At 40.4% G+C, this 18,218-nt stretch overlaps 1 protein-coding gene across 3 annotated transcripts in view; it reads left to right on the top strand.

Moving 5' to 3' along the window:
* Positions 1-15,084: 15,084 nt before the first annotated feature.
* usp13 (ubiquitin specific peptidase 13) overlaps positions 15,085-18,218 on the top strand; it is a 108,892-nt gene continuing 105,758 nt past the window's right edge. For 2 of the 3 annotated variants that reach the window (XM_063045759.1, XM_063045758.1), the window contains exon 1: positions 15,085-15,247. In XM_063045759.1, coding sequence (XP_062901829.1) covers positions 15,137-15,247 — 111 coding nt within the window. In that variant the 5' untranslated portion in view covers positions 15,085-15,136. Of the gene's footprint in view, positions 15,248-15,287; positions 15,412-18,218 lie in introns of those variants that run through there. The other variant, XM_063045760.1, reaches the window with a different exon arrangement.

Here is an 18,218-nt window from a genome sequence, read left to right as displayed (position 1 = left end):
GCAGTACGAAAGCGCAACTCAGATGCATGACAGCCATAAAACCAGTATTAAAGTAGCAATGTAACAAATTTATGGATGATGCTTGATCAATTGGTTCAGAGCAACTATAATTCTGGGGAAGAAGCTATTTTTCAGTCTGGAAGTGCAGGCATAGAAAATCTTATAACATCTGCCAGATGGAAGAAGTTCAAACAGATGATTGCATGGGTGTGTATTGTCCTTACAGATGCTTCCAGCTTTCCTTAGGCAGCGAGAGCTGTAGGTGCCCTCCAGGGCTGGGAGCTGTGTCCTGATGATCTGTGCGCTAGAGACGACCCACTGAAGTACTTTCCTATCAGCTGCTGTACAATTGAGATACCACACAGAGATGCAGTATGTTAAGATGCTCTCTATGGTGCAGCGGTAAAAGGTCACCAGCATCTCTTCAGGTAGACCAGCTTTCTTCAGCATCCTGAGGAAAAACAAGCGTTGCTGTGCTTTCTTAACTATTGTAGTGGTGTTAGTGGACGATTTGTGACTGCACCTGCCTCCATCATCTCGGTGAAAAATTCTTTTCACAGATCACTTAACCCTCTTACCCACACCTTTAAACCTATGCCATCTGCTTTTTAGATGTCTCTAATATTCACCCTATTTATGCCTTTCATAATTTTGTATTCCTTCATTATCCCTTCTAAGCTTCCTCTGCCCCAAGGAAAACAAGCACAGCCTTCCCACTCTTTCCTCATAACTGAAACTTTACATCCCAGGGAACATCCGGGTGAATCTCCTGCACCCTCTTGAGAACTGGAAGACTTGGACTTGTATACCAAGGTCACTTGTTCCTGAATATTCCCTGGTGCCCTGTTTATGCTGTGTATTAAACCTCCCCAAAAATCACCTTTATCCTTTTATTTAGCCTATATCTTAATGGTCAGCCTAAGAGTTTCTTACCTTTTATATCTTGGAACCCGTTGGACCGCTGTTGGAATATTGTGAACAGTTCTTGTGTCCATTTTTATTGAAAAGAATGTGGAAATATTGAAGGATGTTTCTAGTGATGCCTCGTCTTTGTCAATCAATGACAGGCTTGCAACTACTGGTTGTATTTGTAAATAACAACGTTGATGGATAGAAAGATAGTTACTGAAGAAAAACAGCATTGTACGTAATGTATGTGGAAGTATTCAGTTGTAAATTCCTATTTATAGATTGAAAGAATGCCCAAATTTACAGAAATATATTTCATTGTTGGTTTAAACATTTGGATTTGAGGGACTGTACAGTTTCTGGTCACTTAGAAAGCATACCTGTAAAATTGGATCATTAAAGTCATGAATTATTTAAATTTTGGGTGCAGTAAAAGGAATATTGGCATTTATGTCTTAAACTCTCTAAAACAAGATAGGTGTTATGGTATAGTTGTACAAAGCCCCAGATGAACTACATTTGGAGCATTGTAAACAATTCTGGTTCTGACAAATGATACCTGGATATCAAGGATTCAAATGAAGGAGGAGGTTAAACACAGAATGTATTGCTGTGAATTTGGAAGGTTTAAAGGGTAATTAATTAAATTATTTGAGGGTGAACTCTGGAGAGAAGCTAATTTTGCTGTTTGGTTTCTTTGGGACCAGAGGTATCGTCAAAAACTATAGGCAGCTTTTCCAAGAGTGAAAGTTGTAAGCATTAAAATGTAAAAGTTTGACACTTCCAAAAAATAAAAATGAATGCTGTACCAATGGTTAATTTTACATCTTGGATTGATAAGTGTATAATCAAAGGTATGAAAGGCCAGTGAAAAACAGGTATAAAAATTTGGGTCACAGATAACAATGAAAAACAAGGGGCTTTACGAGTTAAATAGGCCTACATCTATCCTCGTGTTTCTTTAACTGCAAGAATGAAAATCAGCGAAGAATGCATTGAATGAGTTTGATGCTATATCAGCAAAATTTTCTTTGGACTAAGTGCTGTTGTGGAGCTTCAATGATGAATGGCTGTGAGATTATGTAAGTATCTGAAATGTAAAGCATATAAAGATGAAATAAAATTATTAGTAAAACTATATTTCAATATAGGAAAGAAAACATGCCTGTCATCTATGTGGGAATAGTGTTTCACTGGCATCTGGCAAGCCATTCAGTTGTATCAAATAGTCATTAAATGCTGGACATGATGGGGATACAACTTGTAGATGACTTATTGCAAGAGGACCTCAAGATTAGTGTTATCCTTGGTACTGGTCAATTCATTGCAAACCTGCAAATGACTTCTAATAAATTAAAGTTAATTTCATTTATGTTTAATATTCACTTCAAAGCATTAAAAATGACAAGAATAACCATCAATATTTGCTACTGAAACAATGTTATTGCTTTACTGCCCTCTACTGAAATACTCTTTACGTTGCAATTACATATACAGAATTTTACTTTTAGGTGAAAACAATGTAGCTATAGGTCATTGAGTTTAAGATGTAATTGGATTGTACCTATAAATAACATTGATGTGAATATAATTTTCTGAAACAACAGGAATTCTGCAGATGCTGGAAATTCAAGCAACATACATCAAAGTTGCTGGTGAACGCAGCAGGCCAAGCAGCATCTGTAGGAAGAGGCGCAGTCGACGTTTCAGGCCGAGACCCTTCGTCAGGACTAACTGAAGGAAGAGTGTGATCCAGCTTTGTGTCAATTTGTTTGAAATGCATTTACAATTAATGTTGACTGTTCAAACACCTTCAGAAGTGTATTGTAATTGAGTTTCAGGTCATTAATGTGCTGAGAGTTTTGAAAGTGCAAAATTTTACTGCAAATTTATTCATGTCACTTTACATTTCTGAATTTAGCACAATAGTTCATGTCAGAAATTGGAACATAATTGTTTTTGAGTCTATTTTGAGGACTATGTTCCACTCATTATCACAATGATCAACACTTGAATTCAACTTGACTATTTTTTCAGAACTAGATTTTAATGTGTTAGCCTCTGCAACTCCTTGGGAAAGAACTGCAGAGATCTTTGTATCTTTATCTTCATTGTCATTGTTGTGGAGCAATGAAACACAGTTTAGCAGCTCAACGTTTTGCAGCACAACAAAGAATATATACATAAAATAAAGTCTAAAACCTCAGGAGTGCAGTCCAAAGTTAATAATATATGGATGGGGGGTAGGACTATTGCACACCTGCCATTCCTGGAAGTGTGATGCATTTAGCTACCGCCGTCTTAGGAGGGAGGCAGGAGAAGGGAAAGGGGTGTTATACATTTCACTGCTTGTGGGTAGAAGCTGTTAAGGACTCTCTTTGTTTTTGTCCTTAATGCTCTGTATCTCTTCCCAGAAGGTAGAGGGGAAAAGAGGTGATGTCCAGGATGAGTGGGATCCTTTGAAATACAAGTAGCCTTCTTTTGAAGTCTGCCAGTATAAATGTCTCTGAGAGAGGGTGATGTTGTGCCAATAACCCGCTCTGCTACCCTCACCACCCGCTGCAAGTCCCTCCTGTTCTGTTCTGTGCAGCTGGCAAACCACACTGCACAGCAATACGTCAGGAGGCTCTCTATAGTTGTCCGATAGAAGTTGATCAGCAGGTGATGAGGGAGGAGAGCGTGCTTTAGCTTCCTTAGGAAGTAGAGCCTCTGTTGGGCCTTCCCCACCTGATAAGAGATATGGGCAGTCCGGGTGAGGTCAGCCGAGATGTGGACACCGAGGAACTTGAAACTCTCTACTCTCTCCACCTCTTTCCTGTATATGTGCAGAGCAGAGTGCTCAACACGCTTTGATTTCCTGAAGTCTACTATCAGCTCCTTGGTTTTTGTGATGTTCAAGTTCAGGTTATTATGACAACACCATTTTGTCAAATGCTGTACCTCCTCCCTATAGGGTGTCTCATCACAGTCTGATATGATACCTATTAGGGTGGTATCGTCAGCAAATTTGACAATGGTGTTGGTGGAGTGAATGGTAGAGCAGTCATAGGTGAAAAGAGAATAGAGGATGGGGCTGAGAACACACCCCTGTGGTGTACCGGTGTTCAGGATGAGAGTAGATGATGTGTGTTCTCCCATCCTGACACTTTGGGGTCTGTTACTCAGAAAATTCAGTATCCATGAGCACAGTGAACTGCCAAGGCCCAGGTTGCTCAATTTCTGCACCAGTTTGTAGAGGATGACTGTATTAAAAGCTGAGCTGTAGTCCACAAACAGCATTCTTACATAGGTGTTATCCTGATCCAGGTTTGTAAGGGCTGTGTGGAGAGCTGTGATGTACTACCCTCTGAGAAGAATGGGCACCGCAGTAGGTAGAGGTTAATGAGACGGTATTAAATCCCGGGGTGTTGGAGTTCAAAGTTCAATTCCAATCTTGTCTGTAAGGAGTTAGCACATTTGTACCTGCGAACACGTAGGTTTCTTCTAGGTGCTCCAGTTTCCTCCCACATTCCAAAGATGTATTGGTTAGTTGATTAATAGATCATTGTAAATTGTCCTGTGATTAGACTGGAGTCTAAAATAGATGGGTTACTGGGCAGTGCGGCTCGTTGAGCCAAAAGACCTGCTCTGTGCTGTGTCTCTAAAATTGTGCTATGTCTCTAAAATAACAATAATGTATCCCAGTTTTAAATAACTAGCCCTTACCTTGAAATTACATCCCCTTGTTTGAGCCTCTCCCACTAATGAAAACCTCCCGACATCTACCCTGTCATGACCCATTAGGATCTTGTATATTTCAATAAGATCACCCTTAATTTCTCTAAACTCAGTTTGGAACACGGTTTGTATTTGTTATTGTACATTACATTCAACTCTGCATCATATAAAATTCTGGGTGTATATGAAAAAAAATCCCATTTTTTAACAATCTTATGGTGTGTCAATTGTAATTTCTAAAATCTCAGTCAAAGAATATGATATTTCTAATAGCTGAACTTCTTTGTGATGTAGATCTGATTGAATTTTATCTATTAATAAGTGATGTAAATACAGTTATCTGTTCTATAAGTTTATTGTTTTAGTATATTATTTTGAGATTCAGCCTTCAATTATTCTGTTACTTTGGTTCAGCTTCATAAAGCTACACAAACAAGAATCATTCTGATTCACCACCCACGAGAACATTTGTGCCCAATTTCACCATTTCAAGTCATGGATTAATGAGAACAGTAATATTTTGGGGAAAAAAAATAAAGTTTCACTCCAGAATGCAAGCATGTAATTCATTTTAGAATAAAAGAACTACAGTTTTGTAAAGTATTCAGCCCCAACCCTATGTTCACATAAATGTGTATTACAACCAGGGATTCTCATCAATTTAACTGAGATTTTTTAAATTTGTGAATCACATGCTCCTTTTTTCACGTGAGAGGCCATAAAACAGGGAAAATCGTAAAGCATGAAAAAACTAAAAATTTAAAAACTGGAATATTAGCAGTTCATTAGTATTCATCCCCCTTTGCTCAATACCTAGTCAATACTTGAACAACTCCTCTCAGCTATTACAGCCAGTAGTCTTTTTGGCTAAGTCTCTATTAGCTTTACACATTGTGATGCAGCAAGTTTTGTTCATTCCTCCTTGCAAAATTGCTCAAGCTGTGCCAGGTTAGTTGGGGAGATAGACACTTTATTGGGCCCAAAGGAAATTACAGTGTCACAGTAGCATTACAAGTGCGCAAACATACAAATATTAGAACAGAAGTAAGAAAGAGTAAAAAAATCAGTTGCCTCACAGTCCAACAGGAGGGGGCTCATCACGTCGCCGGCTAAAGGTTGACTCATTATAGAGCCCAATGGCCGAGGGTAAGAAGGACTTCATACTGCACTCTTTGGAGCTGCGCAGTTGTCTTAGTCTTATTACCAAAAGTGCTCCTCTGTTCAGCCAAGGTGGCACACAGAGGGTGGGAAACATTGTCTAGAATTGCCAGGATTTTCTGTAGGGTCATTTGTTCTACCACAGCCTCTAGTTTGACTTCAATAACAGAGCAGCCTTTCTAATCAGTTATTGAGCCTGTGGGTGTCACCTGTGTTGATGCTTTTGCCCCAGCACACCACCACATAGAAATTGTACTGGCAACAACAGACTGGTAGAACGTGAAGGAGAGGCCTGCATATTCCAAAGAACCTCGGTCTCGTCAGGAAGTAGAGGCAACTCTGGCCCTTCTTGTACACAGCCTCTGTGTTTGTTCTCCACTCAAGTCTGTCATCCACATGCACCCCCAAGGACTTGTAGATCCTCACCATCAATAGTAACAGGGAATAGTGCAGTGTTAGTCTTCCTAAAGTCTATCATCATCTCCTTTATCCTACTGATGTTGAGCTGCAGATGATTCATCTTGCACCATTTGATGAAGTCCTCCACCAAGGCCCTGTATTCATCCTCCTGTCTTCCCTTTATACACCCAACAATTGCTGAGTCATCAGAGAATTTCTGCAGATGACATGGCTCAGTGTTGTATCTAAAGTCCAAGGTATACAGGATAAACAGGAAGGGAGCCAATACAGTCTCCAGTGCTGCTTATAGCCCTGTCTGAAACACACCTCTGAAGCTGCACAAACTTGAGGGGTGGTGAATAACAATTTTGAAGTCTTGTCTGGCTAAGGTCAGGACTGTTGGCTGGAACACTCAAGGACATCAATTTTCTTCATATGTAGCCACTCCATGGTTGCTCTAGCAGTGTGCTTTGGGTTATTGTCCTGCTGAAAGATGAATTTCTTTCCCAGTTTAAGCTTTCTGGCAGAGGCTTGCAAGTTTTTATCTAGGATCCCTCTGTATTTTGTAGTATTCACCTTCCTGTCAATCCTGACCAGATTTCCAGTCATTGCTGTTGAAAAGCATACCCACAGCATGATGCTACCTTGACCATACTCCACAGTAGCAATGGTGTTACCTGGCTATGTGCAGTATTAGATTTATGCCTCATGCATCGCCTAGTTTTGAGGCCAAAATATTCCACTTTAGTCTCATCTGATCACAAGATCTTCTTCCAAGTCTTTATCTTCTAGGTGACACTTTGCAAAGTTTATACAGGCAAGGATATGTTGTCTTCAGCCAGGGCTTCTTCCTTGCCACTTATCCATAAATGCTCTTTTTTTTTGCAAGGGCTTAGAGATTGTGAAGACATCAACTTCATATGCAGTTGCAGCCACTGACTTCCGCAGCTCACTCAGAGTGACTGTTGGCATCACAATAGCCTCTCTTACAGGTGCCATTCTCTGGCAACTAAGATTGGAGGAGTGGCCTGACCGAGGCAGTGGGGCTGTGGATTCATATTTTTTCTGCTTTTTTTATAATGAGCTCTGAGGTATATTCAGCACCTTTGAGAGGGTCATATCTCCTTCCCCAGCTCTGCGCTTCTCTATCATTTTTATGACATGCTTTGAATGCTTTTTTGTCTTCAATTTGGTTTGAGCTGTTATAAGTCTACCATACTGTTGGACCTTACAGAGAGAGGGGATGTTTATTCAGGTAATCCTCTGGTTATCTACATCAACAAATTGGGTGAGTTAGTAAGGTAATATGCAATATTGCACCTGAGGAAAGTTAATTACGAAGTGATTACAAAGGAGGTGAAAACTTTTTCAGCCTCACAATTTTGATTTTTAATTTTTAGTAAATTATCAATGGGTTCTGGAATTTTTCAGTTGATTTGACCCGATTGACACCTGGATAAAGTTTAGATCAGTTCAGTTATTTGAAGAATCATACTGGAGCCCCAGATCATATTAATCATTATCTGAATATTCTTGGGATTGGAAAATCTTTTTTAAACACACAATAACAAATTTTGTTTAAATGATCTCCCTGTTACTTTAATAAGCAGATGCCTTTGTCAAAGGGATAGAATACTATTAGAAAAAACTCAACATAGAACCATCTTCAAAGGAATAATCTGAAATAGTTCACATCTTTATTATTTAGTACCAACTTATTTTGAAAACTGATCTACCAACCAGTTTTTAAATCTGCTCTAGGTCTGTTAAGTACTGCAGGTGTTGGGAGCCTGAAATAGAAACAAAATACAGTGCATTCTGGTTAACTGGGACACATCGGGATCAATATATTTTGGCCCAATTAAGTAGACACTCCAGAAACAAAGGAGCTGATTGTGGACTACAGGAGGAATGGAGACAGGCTAACCATTATTGACATCTGGGGTTGAGGGGGTGAACAGCTTTAAATTCCTCAGCATGTACATCACTGAGGATCTCACGTGGTCTGTACATACCGGCTGTATGTACTGCTGCTGCAAAAGAAAACAATTCGTGATATTTGTCAGTGGTAACGAGCTGGGCTATGACAAATCAACAAGAGCAACTGTGTAAATGGACCACAAACGAGAGAAAATCTGCAGATGCTGGAAATCTAGGCAATGCCCACAAAATGCTGGAAGAACTCAGCAGGCTAGGCAGCACCTATGGAAAAGAGTACAGTCGACGTTTCAGGCTGAGACCCTTCAGCAGGACCTCCAGCATTTTGTGTGTAAATTGAGCTACCCTTCCAAACAGGTCTGCAATCAAGATCTAAAATGCCGAGCTTCACAGCAGTTTCTCGGAGTTGGGCTGCGACTAATCAACAGGATAGATTCTTTGAAAGGGTAACATTAGCAGGTGGGTACCCGCTGCCAGGGAATTCCAATACATTGCTTCAAGATGATCCTATGTACCGAGCAGCCATTACCCCGGACACCACCTCTGTCTCCTTCTTCACAGAGGCTGCCTGGCCATTTAAAAGTGAATATCTACTGGCGACCTCCACATTGCCAGTGTAATTTAATAACCAGCATCTGAGGACTGCTCCAATTAATGCTGTCTAGATATTTCTCCCTCTGTGTAGGGAAATGCAGCCTTTGCTCAGTATGTCTTGTGACGTTAAATACTGAGCCATGAAGAAATGTATTTATAAACCAACAAACCGTGCTTCTAGATTGTCCTAAAAGTGGAATGTTCTTATCCATTTCACATTTAGTCTTGAAGACCTTTATCTGCATTTTAGTTTGCAAGAAGTAAGGAAGTTTTTAGGATTATTCTGTTAATGCATTTATGTATAGATGAACAATATTGTCAAAATGTCAACACTTAATATTATATGTTCTTGGAGGTAATTTTGTTCATCTAAATATTCTTAATTCGCAGATATTTAAAGAGGAAACTCTTTATAGCTATTGTTTGCAAACTTACTAATAGAATTTGCCAGTTTTATTTATTCAAAATGTGTACTCTTTTTGTAGAAAATGTTTTATTGAAAATATTCAATTGTCATCAGGTTATGATTTTTTCCCCCCCATTTTGGTCTCTTTACCTTAGATTGAAGCAATAATGAAATCATTTTTTAAAACAAAACTTGATATCAGATTGCTCAGTGTTTGACTCTGTTGAGTCGCACTAGACTTCACTATAGGCTGCAGGGCAAAATAATCCTTTCAGAGCAGTGATTTACAAAAATAACAGCTGATAATGACCTCCCTATGTACTGTTCAAGATGAAGTAAACAGAATTGCTACTTTGCGATCTTAATTTTGCTTATGCATCTATTGTTCTGGAATTTTGTAATTGATACAGTTTCCAATGATTTACTGTCCACTGTTCGAAATGACAGCTGATGCTTCTTATCCTCCACTATGTCAAACAATATCAGAGTGAATGGGCACTTGTGCAAGAGAATAATTCGTAGGCATACAGGAAAATAAGATGCAGGGTTATGAAAGGAGTGGAATTGCGCCTTTAGGAGGTGTCATGGGAATCTAATGAGCTGAGTGACCTACTGAGTCATTATTGGATGAAACATACCTATAGTAACTTTGAGAATAAGATCAGCTTGCCGAACAACTAACCTGCCTTCTTAACGTCCAGAACATGTTATTAGCCAACTCTTTATGTTACATAATGGTATATGTTTCCATAGCAAAACACTGTAAATTATCAGTAAGTAGTATCTGAACCTAACTAACAACTGTATCACAGTTTTAATTGCATGCTGTGCATTGCAGGTAGGAAAATTCCAACCCATGAGGTTTCACATGCATACCAATGACACTAAGATGCTTCGCACCACTCCTCCTGTAATATTCCTTGAACAAAAACCAGTAACATAAAGACATAACATTCTTTCAGCTGAATATTGAAAGGATTGTCTCTAATGGCTTGCTAGAAACTTTATTCGCTGACTTTATTCGTTCCAGGCTTTTGCTTAAAGTTGAAGACCATCTGTAAACTTAGGTTTACATCTAATCTAAGACCAACCTAATTACTGCACATAATTTCAATGTTCTCCTTTCCATCCTCCACTTTGAGAATATTCTAATCTTTGCTGCCTGTGTTCTAATTCACATCAAGTTCTGTTTAACCGTCATCTCAGTATTCCCTAACACACATGATTGAGTAGTTCAGCACCAGAAGAACAAAAAAGCCAGAGTCCAGTGATGAACATAGAACTAAGAATCCCTTATTTTAAAATACTTTGTTTTTAATTCCCTTCAAGAATTTCAAAGTCATTTATTGCCGTATGCAAAAGTGCATTTACACACAGGCATACCTTCCTTCCTTCCTCCTTTCTCCTACCTATGCCTTTGATCCAGCTGTATTTCTCCAAGATTTCTACACTCCTTCAGTTCTGGACTTTTATGTATTCTTAACATTGATCATTCCACATCCGTGACCATGCTTTCAGCTTCTTGCAGTCAAGGCGCCGGAGTTCCTCCTTAAATATCTCTCACTTACAAAAAAAGAAAACCTACAGTACAATACAGGCCCTTCGGCCCACAAAGCTGTGCTGAACATGTGCCGAACATGTCCTTCCCTTAGAACTACCGAGGCTTACCCATAGCCCCCTATCTTTCTAAGCTCCATGTAACCATCCAGGAATCTCTTAAAAGACCTTATTGTTTCTGCCTCCACCGCTGCCACCAGCAGCCCATTCCACGCACTCACCACTCTGTGGGGAAAAGATACTTTATCCCAGACATCTCCTCTGAACCTACTTCCAAACACCTTAAAACTGTGCTCTCTTGTGCTAGCCATTTCAGCCCTGGGAAAAAGCCCCTGACTATCCACACGATCAATGACTCTCATTATCTTGTACACCTACGTCAGGTCACCTCTCATCCTCCGTCAGTCCAAAGAGAAAAGGCTGAGTTCACTCAACCTATTCTCATAAGGCATGCTTCCCAGTCCAGGCAACATCCTTGTAAATCTCCTCTGCACTCTTTCTATGGTTTCCACGTCCTTCCTGTAGTGAGGTGACCAGAATTCCAAGTGGGGTCTGACCCAGGGTCCAATAAAGCTGCAAAAGTACCTCTTGGCTCTTAAACTCAATCCCACGATTGATGAAGGCCAGTGCACCGTATGCCTTCTTAACAACAGAGTCAACCTGCGTAGCAGCCTTGAATGTCCTATGGACTTGGACCCCAAGATCCCTTTGATCCTCCACGCTGCCAAGAGCCTTACCATTAAAACTATATTCTGCCATTATATTTGACCTACCAAAATGAACCATCTCACACTTATCTGGGTTGAACTCCATCTGCCACTTCTCAGCCCAGTTTTGCATCCTATCAACGTCCCGCTGTAACCTCTGACAGCCCTCCACACTATCCACAACACCCCCAACCTTTGTGTCATCAGCAAATTTACTAACCCATCCCTCCACTTCCTCATCCAAGTCATATATAAAAGTCACAAAGAGTAGGGGTCCCAGAACAGATCCCTGAGGCACACCATTGGTCACCGACCTCCATGCAGAATACGACCTGTCTACAACCACTCTTTGCCTTCTGTGGGCAAGCCAGTTCTGGATCCGGAAGGCAATGTCCCCTTAGATCCCATGCCTCCTTACTTTCTCAATTAGCCCTGCATGGGGTAACCTTATCAAATGCCTTGCTGAAATCCATATACACTACATTTACAGCTCTACCTTCATCAATGTGTTTAGTCACATCCTCAAAAAATTCAATCAAGCTCGTAAGGCATGACCTGTCTTTGACAAAGCCATGCTGACTATTCCTAATCATATTATGCCTCTCCAAATGGTCATAAATCCTGCCTCTCAGGATCTTCTCTATCAACTTACCAACCACTGGAGTAAGACTCACTGGTCTATAATTTCCTGGGCTATCCCTACTCCCTTTCTTGAATAAGGGAACAACATCCGCAACCCTCCAATCCTCCAGAACCCCTCCCGTTCTCATTGATGATGCAAAGATCATCACCAGAGGCTCAGCAATCTCCTCCCTCACTTCCTGCAGTAGCCTGGCGTACATCCCGTCCAGTCCCGGTGACTTATCCAACTTGATGCTTTCCAAAAGCTCCAGCACATCCTCTTCCTTAATATCTACATGCTCAAGCTTAGACTAACCATAAAACTAAACACTTTGATCAGGCTTGTGGTCATCCAGGTAGCCTGAATTTTCTGATTGTAGCTGAAAGTATTAGCAGAAGATGTCATTCCACTAGGAGTCTTGCAACAACTTTCTGCATGATAATGTGGCTATCTTGTGTTGCTGTCAGTGATTAAGCACATCTTAAAGACTGCACAATTTTGTGCACTTTGCCACCATAATCAAACAAAATAAACTATAAATATACCCTGAAAATATTCTGCTTTGTTGGGTAAGGTGTAAGCGAGTTTTTAATGATGAGGTAAAGTATAATTACTGGTTAGCAAACTCTCTGCAAACTGGTTTTATGTATATATGTAGGTTGCAATCTCCTTATATAAATATTCCCCAGAATATAAATATACTTGTTTTTTTGAGAACAACTTTTGCCTCAGATTATTGTGTAAGTGCCAGTATTTGTTTCACATTCTGTAAAATGTTTAAACTATTTGCAGAAGGTTGTGATTTGCTGTTGGTGAGAATATTTGAACATGCTTTGTTGCTTAACCAGCTTGGACACCAGGGACAAAGTAGTGGCATCCAGTCTCTCCACTACTTTCCTGTCTGTGCAGAATTTCCCGGGAGACCAAGCAGGTGAAATTGTCCACCTAATTAATTAATTAATTAATTCTGTAGAATTAGACATCAGAAGGTGTCCGGGTTAACTTTCCTTTCACTTCTTCCACTATGATCATAAGGAATTGCAAAGTTGAATTTCCTTTCAGCAAAAGCATCCCAGAACATGGACCGTCTCAGCCCCGGAGAATTATTGTAGGAATTCCTTGAGGCTTAGTCAGGCTCAGGTGCTTCATCAGTAACCTTTCTTCTGTCACAAACCTAGAAGTGGGGATGAAAATCTACTTAAAGGAGGCTAGGACCTTAATTCAAGATAGGACTACTGCAATATAGGTTGAAAGCCATTTCCTTGGGTGTTCGACCTGTACCATTAAGAATCTTGAACGCCAAATTTTCCTTTGAAATTCCACCTTCATTTTAACACGTTTAACACTAGGCAAATCCTTTTTAATGACTTGTCGATTTAATTTATGATCTTAATTTGGTATTCTGTAAGCTAATAATTGAATTTTAGTTCAATATATAATGGATATTCATTCTATCTGGTAGCTTCACTTCATAGTGAATGGTATGGAATTAATGTATTAATGCAATATCTCAATTTATTGTGGACCATTCACACCTCGTCAACTACCTTAGATTGTTTATAACTCAGTGACAATATTTTTCATCTTGATTTTCACTTCCAACTTTTATCCAAGTACACTGTGAATATAAAATAATGTATTTCCTACCATTCTGATTCAATGACTATATCGATTCTTTAGATTTGGTCTGTGAACAATTCATTCCAACTGCTGACACCTGTTTCATGTTTACTTGCATTTCCATTCCCTTCAAGCTGAATAATATTTACTTATCTTTTGCATTCCGTTCAAATGTTTTCCTGCAGAATATAATTAATACTGTATTCTGTCTTTTTAGATACTGTTCTGGGTGGACCTTGATCACTCTTTTTCGTAATTGTTATGAAGTTCAATTAAATTAATTTTCATATACAGGGTATTTAGCAACTGCTTCTGTGATTACGCAATAATATTATTTAAGAATATTTCTGGTTGCCTGTTGTGTGGTCACATTTTCCCCTCTGTATTATTTGTGTTAGATTAGGGGTAAAGAAAGGGATGAGGTGAGTGAGAGGTCAGGAGCCGTAAATGCAGGGTTCAGGTTGGAACGCTCTAAGGTCAGAGGCCAGTGAACCCTGAGGATGTAGGTTCAAGGTCCAACATCTGCATGTCCCAAAAACAGGTGCTGGTGATCCCTGAGGCTGGCAAGTCCTGGGGCTGGAGACCCATGATCAGTAAGTCCCAGGCTTGCTGGTGATTCTGGCAGTCAAAGCACAGAGGTCAAAGCCTCTGGGTCAGCAAGTGCAGAGTTTGAAGAACCAATGCCTGTAATTGCAGAGCCATGGTCTGGAGCCCAGAGACTTGGAGGTGGCCTGTCCTAGGATCAGAGGTGTGTTGGGTGGGAGAGGGGTTTGTTTTGCTGTTGGTGCTTGTTGTATGTTGGTTGTGTGTTCTACTGAACATTGTGGGCATGCTCTGTTGGCATTGGAATATGTGAAGACGCTTGTGGGCTGCCCCCAGCACATCCTCCCATTGTGTTGAATGTTTCTGCAAGTGATACATTTCACTGTGTTTTGATGTACATGTGATTAATAAACTATTCTGATAAAATCACGATGTTGGGAATAATCAGCAGATGATTCAGCACCTGAGGAAACTGAAACAGAGTAAAATACTTTAGGTTGAAGTCTCTTTTACCGCCTTCAGTAATGAATGTGTGCATAGCTCAATTGTTTTTCTACTATAAACTCGTGGACACGACACAAAGAAAGTCTGTTAAAGACTTGTTATTGTTGGTACTTAGACTTGTGCAGTTTAGCCACTGTACAAAACCATAAAAATAAAACAAAGTGCTGGAAACACTCAGCAAGTCAGGCAGCATCTGTAGAAAGAGGGATAAAAAAGTGTAAGCGTTTCAGCTTCGTTACCGTAAGAATCCTCTGTTAAAGTTCACTCAATTTATTCACTGGACGTAAGACCCCGTCCCCAACCCCCACCCCACTCCGAGTACAGGAACGTCAGCAGCTCCTATAGCAGGAGGGAGGGCGGTACTAGTTTAAAAATAGTTTATCGTCCTGCTGTCTCTGCTCGTCCAGTTCTCTTCATAATCAATGTCTGCCCTGAACAGCATTCTGGGTTAGGAATGTCAACATGGCTGCAGACATCGGAGAACTGCTGGTCCCGTACATGCCAACTATCAGAGTCCCTAGATCAGGGGACAGGGTTTACAAGAACGAATGCGCCTTCTCCTTTGACTCCCCAGTAAGTAAGGCTTCCTAGACTGACGGACTGGAATGTTCTTTATTGACACGTGAATTGCAGCCCCTACTGATGTCCCTCTGTTGGCGAACTTGTTGCACCTTTGGGCGAATCCACCCTGGGAGAAGAAGAGAAGTTTAGTGAGTGAGCGGCGGGGCCAGCAGCTGGTAACGGAACTACAGAGTGATGTAGAGGGACTTGGATTTGTTTGCTCTGAATGGACGGAGAGAATTTAAACAGAAATGGGGAGGAGGGAGTTGGATAGTAAAGGGGAGGAAATTAGAGGGAAAAGCAAGTGGATGGTAACGAAATCTTTAAACGATTGCTTTAAAAAGAAAAGTTGTAGCAGAAAACAGCATCGAGCTTTTAACTCGTCGTACAAGTTCAAAAGGGAGGCATGGAAACTGTCAGTTTTTAAATTAATTTTTGTAGGATATAAATGTTAAAATGTGGTAAAAGTGATTCAGCTGTTTGGCGTTCATCAACAGTGGCCGGGACAGGTTATTTATATCCAGATAGTTAAGGCTCGGGTGTCGTTTTTTCTCGTTAGCGATGGACAGATTTGACCATAACAACCAGTTTAGGACGATAACGGAAATGAATTAATTTTATCAATTACTTGCTTCAATGTATTAGTAACGTTGAATGCGGTACTTTTGGTTGTTATCTAGTATTTTATTTGTGGTGTAATGTGATCACGATATTACCAGTGAAACTGGAACCTGTGTGCTCCATCAAGTGGCGATTAAGTATAAGAAAGATTTCGCATCCCTGTCTAAGATCCTATCCGGAACCGTTTGACTTGTAATACTAACTGAATAACTTCCTCGTTATTTCCAACAGGAAAAAGAAATATGTTTTTCAATCGACATAATTTTCTTTAATTATTTGCATACACGAAGTCAATATTTCCATTTGTGGGGAGTATAACATTGAAATAAGGAACTAGCTAACACGGGGAACAATCGATGGCTAAATTCTCCTGGTGAATGGACCTAAATTGGGAGAGGTCGATACCTCTTGTCCCTTAGCAGGAGAAATCTTTTAGAGATAGCGTGACAGTATACAATTGGGACCCAATGATCTTGACAATCTAAGCCCTTGACATCTTAAATACATCTAGACAAATGGGTTCATAAACCTTCTGCTCCTTGCAACCAGCTGACTTCCATTATCTCTTCCTTCCCTCCCCTGCCCCCAGATAATAATTCCTTGTACTACTGTGATTCTACAATGGATGCAGCCTCATTGGCTCTCCACTTGATTTTGGAGTGCCTAGATAACAGCACAACATACGTCAGGCTGTTGTTTATCAATTACAATTCAATGTTCAATACCATCATCCCCTCAGCAAACATCAAAACTTGGGCCTTTGTACTCCCCCTGTATCCTTGACTTCTTTGTCAAGAGACCACAGTGAGTGTGGAGCAGTAATAACATTCCCCATCACCGACAATCTACACAGCTGCACCTCATTGATCAGTTCTTAGCCCACTACTCTGTTCACTCTACTGTGTGGTTAGGCACAACTCAAATGTCGTATATGAATTTGCCACACTACTGTTGTTGGCAGAATCTCAAAGGGCAAGAAGGAGGCCTACAGGAGTGATTATAGATCAGCTGGTTGAGTGGTGTTGCAACAATAACTTCTCACTGAGTGTTAGGAAGACTAGGGAACTGATTGTGGACTTCAGGAATGAGAGGTCAGGAGAACACATATCGGTCCTTGTTGAGGGGTCAGCACTGGAAAGGGTGAGCAGCCTGAAGTTCCTGGGTGTCAGCATCTCTGAAGATCTGCCCTGGGCCCAACACATTGTTGCAGTTGTGAGGAAGGCATGCCAGCAGTTACAGTTCATGAGAAGTTTGAGGAGGTCTGATATGTCACCAAAGACTAGCAAATTTGTACAGATGTACAGTGAAGAGCATTCTGACTGGTTGTATCACTGCTTGGTTTGGAGGCTCCAATGTAAAGAATTGCACGTAAGTGGCTGCAGAAGATTGAAGACTCAGCCATCTCCATCACAGACGCAGCTCTGGTCTGTCACCAAGGACATCTTTAAAATAGCAATGTTCTTCATTAAGGACCCTCAACATCCAGAACATGCCCCTTATTACTATCATCAGGGAGGAGCTATAGAAGCCTAAAGACCCACACTCAATGTTTTAGGAACAACTTTTTCCCCTCTGTCATCAAATTTCTGAAACAGTCATGAACACTACCCTGTTATTTTTTTCTCAAACTATTTATTTAATTTTTGATAACTTATAGTAATTTTATGTCTTGCACTGTACTACTATCGCAAAACAAATTTCATGACATATGTCAGTGATAATAAACCTAATTCTGAGCCTGCTTGGAATAATTAGTTGGGAGAAACAAGGTCATGAATTGGACTCAATGCAGAGGACTTCAATATCCATCACTTGTATCATCAAGAGTTACTTTGAAGTATCATTGCTGACCAAGTTGGATGAATCCTAAATCAAGCATTGTCAGTAGCAGCTGGCAGGAGAGCTAACACAAATATATAATTTCTAGCAAGTTCATTGGTCTATAACAGAATTGATAGCAATCAGAATTGAATAGCTGATCTGCAGATAAAGCCCTGCCATCACATTTGGAACAACCTCCATTCTGTTATGCTGTCGTACCATCAGGGCTAAATGACATGTATTAAAGCCAGAGCTTGCAAACCAACACCGAAGATCAACGAGGAGCTGTGCACCATTGCAGTGATGAGCAAAATGATGAAAACTATTATTGACAATACCACTAAGTGGCAGTTACCAGTTAAGTGCTACTGGTGTTCCAGTTAGGTTTTGCCGGGGCTACTTGACTGGAGTGTGAATCAAGGGGCAATGTTTACCACTGACCGGAAACATATCTAGCATTAGGGAACGTGGATGTGATCGTTGGAACTCCTTCTCAGCACTGTGGTGATATTGCAGGAGTTTCTCCAGGCAGTGTTCTAAA

This window comes from Mobula hypostoma, chromosome 4, assembly GCF_963921235.1.
Source record: "Mobula hypostoma chromosome 4, sMobHyp1.1, whole genome shotgun sequence".
NCBI lineage: Eukaryota > Metazoa > Chordata > Chondrichthyes > Myliobatiformes > Myliobatidae > Mobula > Mobula hypostoma.
Note: the sequence above shows the minus strand (reverse complement) of the source record. Positions and strands in the feature narration are given on the sequence as shown.